The 2,041-nt window shown below is 37.2% G+C and overlaps 1 protein-coding gene across 1 annotated transcript; it reads left to right on the top strand.

The window, feature by feature from the left end:
* The first annotated feature begins 625 nt into the window (after positions 1 to 625).
* On the top strand, positions 626 to 1,405 carry LOC111411229 (zinc finger protein AZF2-like). Its single transcript, XM_023041783.1, has one exon. It carries the CDS (start codon positions 626 to 628, stop codon positions 1,403 to 1,405), a length of 780 nt encoding a protein of 259 aa, XP_022897551.1.
* Positions 1,406 to 2,041: the final 636 nt, after the last annotated feature.

The following is a 2,041-nucleotide window of genomic DNA, read 5'->3' as shown; positions in this document are numbered from 1 at the left end:
TATACCAGTCAAGGGCTATTATGATGCGGCAAATATTGACGTTAACATACCCTGTGCAATATTTTTTAACTTATTTACATATATAAAAAAATTTGTAATTGAAAATTGGATTATGGTATTTGTCCAAATAAGGAAATTCAGAAAGTGTGCCAAAAAATGATGTGTAGTGAAAAAATTAACTGTATTTTAAATTATCCGATGATAGAGTATGCAATCCATTATATCTTGATGCACATGCAAGAACGTCCTTGAAAATTTACCATAGTGATAAGGGGCCCAAATTTCCGGTTCGAGCAATAGATTGTGCTGCAAAGAAAAGATTTGTTAAGATCCCTAATAAGAGCATTAGTTAACACGTGTCCAAGAAAGCTTGTAAATAGGAACATGCTTCGATTTTACTAGGATTCTGATCAACTTAGGATTGCTCTTATTAAATTGTGAAAAGTCACTTAATGACATTAATTAATTCCTTAGTAGTCTACTCTAATTACAACATCCCACACCTTTCCATATAAACCCTAAACAGTAACTCCAGAATCCCTCACTCTAATTCTCTCTCTCTTACTCAGTCCATAAATTCCACACACGTACACAGAATACACACAGTGAAGCCATAAATTCATCCATGGCGAGCCTTCAAACCAACGAGTTTGGCACTCCTTGTTCTCAATCTAGCAGGAAAAGAAACCAAGAACCAACGGAGATTGAAGAAGAAGCAGCAATTGCCCTCTTGATGCTATCTCAGGACAAACGGAGTTGGCACACTAGTCCAGCCACCAGTGCTGCCGCCGTCGTTGAAATCATAGAAGATGTACTGAATCCCGCCGCCACCACAGTCACTACCACTAGTGAAAGAACAGCCGCTTTAGCCTCCTCCGATGATGACAAGAAATCAATGGAACCCTTTCCTCCTGCTATTGTCGCTTCTCCGCTGGACCAGAATATGCCGTACATTTGTAGTGTTTGCGGCAAGTCCTTTTCGTCGTACCAAGCACTCGGCGGCCACAAAACCAGCCACCGTGATCGGTCTCAGTTCGCCACTACTGCAATCACCAGCAACTCTAATATCTCCTATCTAAACCCAAGCGGTAGGATTCACAAATGCAACGTCTGTAACCAGACTTTTACCACTGGCCAAGCTTTGGGGGGCCACATGCGGAGGCACTATGAAGGCGAGATAAAGGGCGGCAAGAAAACCAGTGGGGTCACATCCAGGGGCGGCGCCTCCAGCCAATGCAACAGCAATGGGCGCACCAGTACAGTCGACTTCAACTTAAACCAGCCTGCGTTACTGGAGACTTACTCAGATTTCACCCTTTACATTCGCCAGAATATCCAGGTTCTTGGTGATCAACACAAAGTAGAAAGTCATATTCCTTTCAAGAAACAGTGTTTGGATGAATGAATGTACTATTGAAAATTGATCCAGAAATTTTATGTATTTTCTGTAGACATATATTCTTGGGGATCAGTTGTTTTTATTCGTTTAATCAAAATAGGTTTAGATATATACATATTTGATAATTAGATTTTTTTTTTATGCTCTTCTTTTGATCGTTCTTGAATTTTTATTCATGTGCTTGAATGCAATATTGAATGGAATTAAACACTAAGATGAATATAATTTTATTTATTTATTTTTCATCTTCAATTTTATAAGTACTAAAATCTAGTTAATTGACCAATTTGTCTCAACCATACGTTGTATCTAGAATACGCAAGTCAGTCAGAACTTTTTACAGACAGTTTTATACACATTTATGATTGGAACAACTTAACAAATTTGTATTCTACAAGATATAATCTATTGCAAAATTAAATAAAGATGAACAACATAAATAACGTGGTAAATTTCTAAGAGAAACATCCACGGACCCCATGCCATGGATAAAATAAGTAAAAAATAAAATAAACCCACCAGATTTTTAAGATTCAACTTCAAAAATTAAATTTAATGTTTATTTAGCCCTTGTTTGGCCCCCATTCTTGCCAAATTTTTATGGTTGGAATAGTATTTTTTTGAATAATGTGTGGTTGAAAA

The sequence above is a fragment of the Olea europaea genome, chromosome 15, assembly GCF_002742605.1.
Source record: "Olea europaea var. sylvestris chromosome 15, O_europaea_v1, whole genome shotgun sequence".
NCBI classification, from domain to species: domain Eukaryota; kingdom Viridiplantae; phylum Streptophyta; class Magnoliopsida; order Lamiales; family Oleaceae; genus Olea; species Olea europaea.
The sequence above is the reverse complement of the archived record's forward strand: the minus strand, read 5'-3'. Positions and strand labels throughout refer to the sequence as shown.

What these genes read in the sequence shown, in the direction of transcription:
- LOC111411229 (XM_023041783.1), top strand. Translation starts at nt 626, where the DNA reads ATGGCGAGCCTTCAAACCAACGAGTTTGGCACTCCTTGTTCTCAATCT.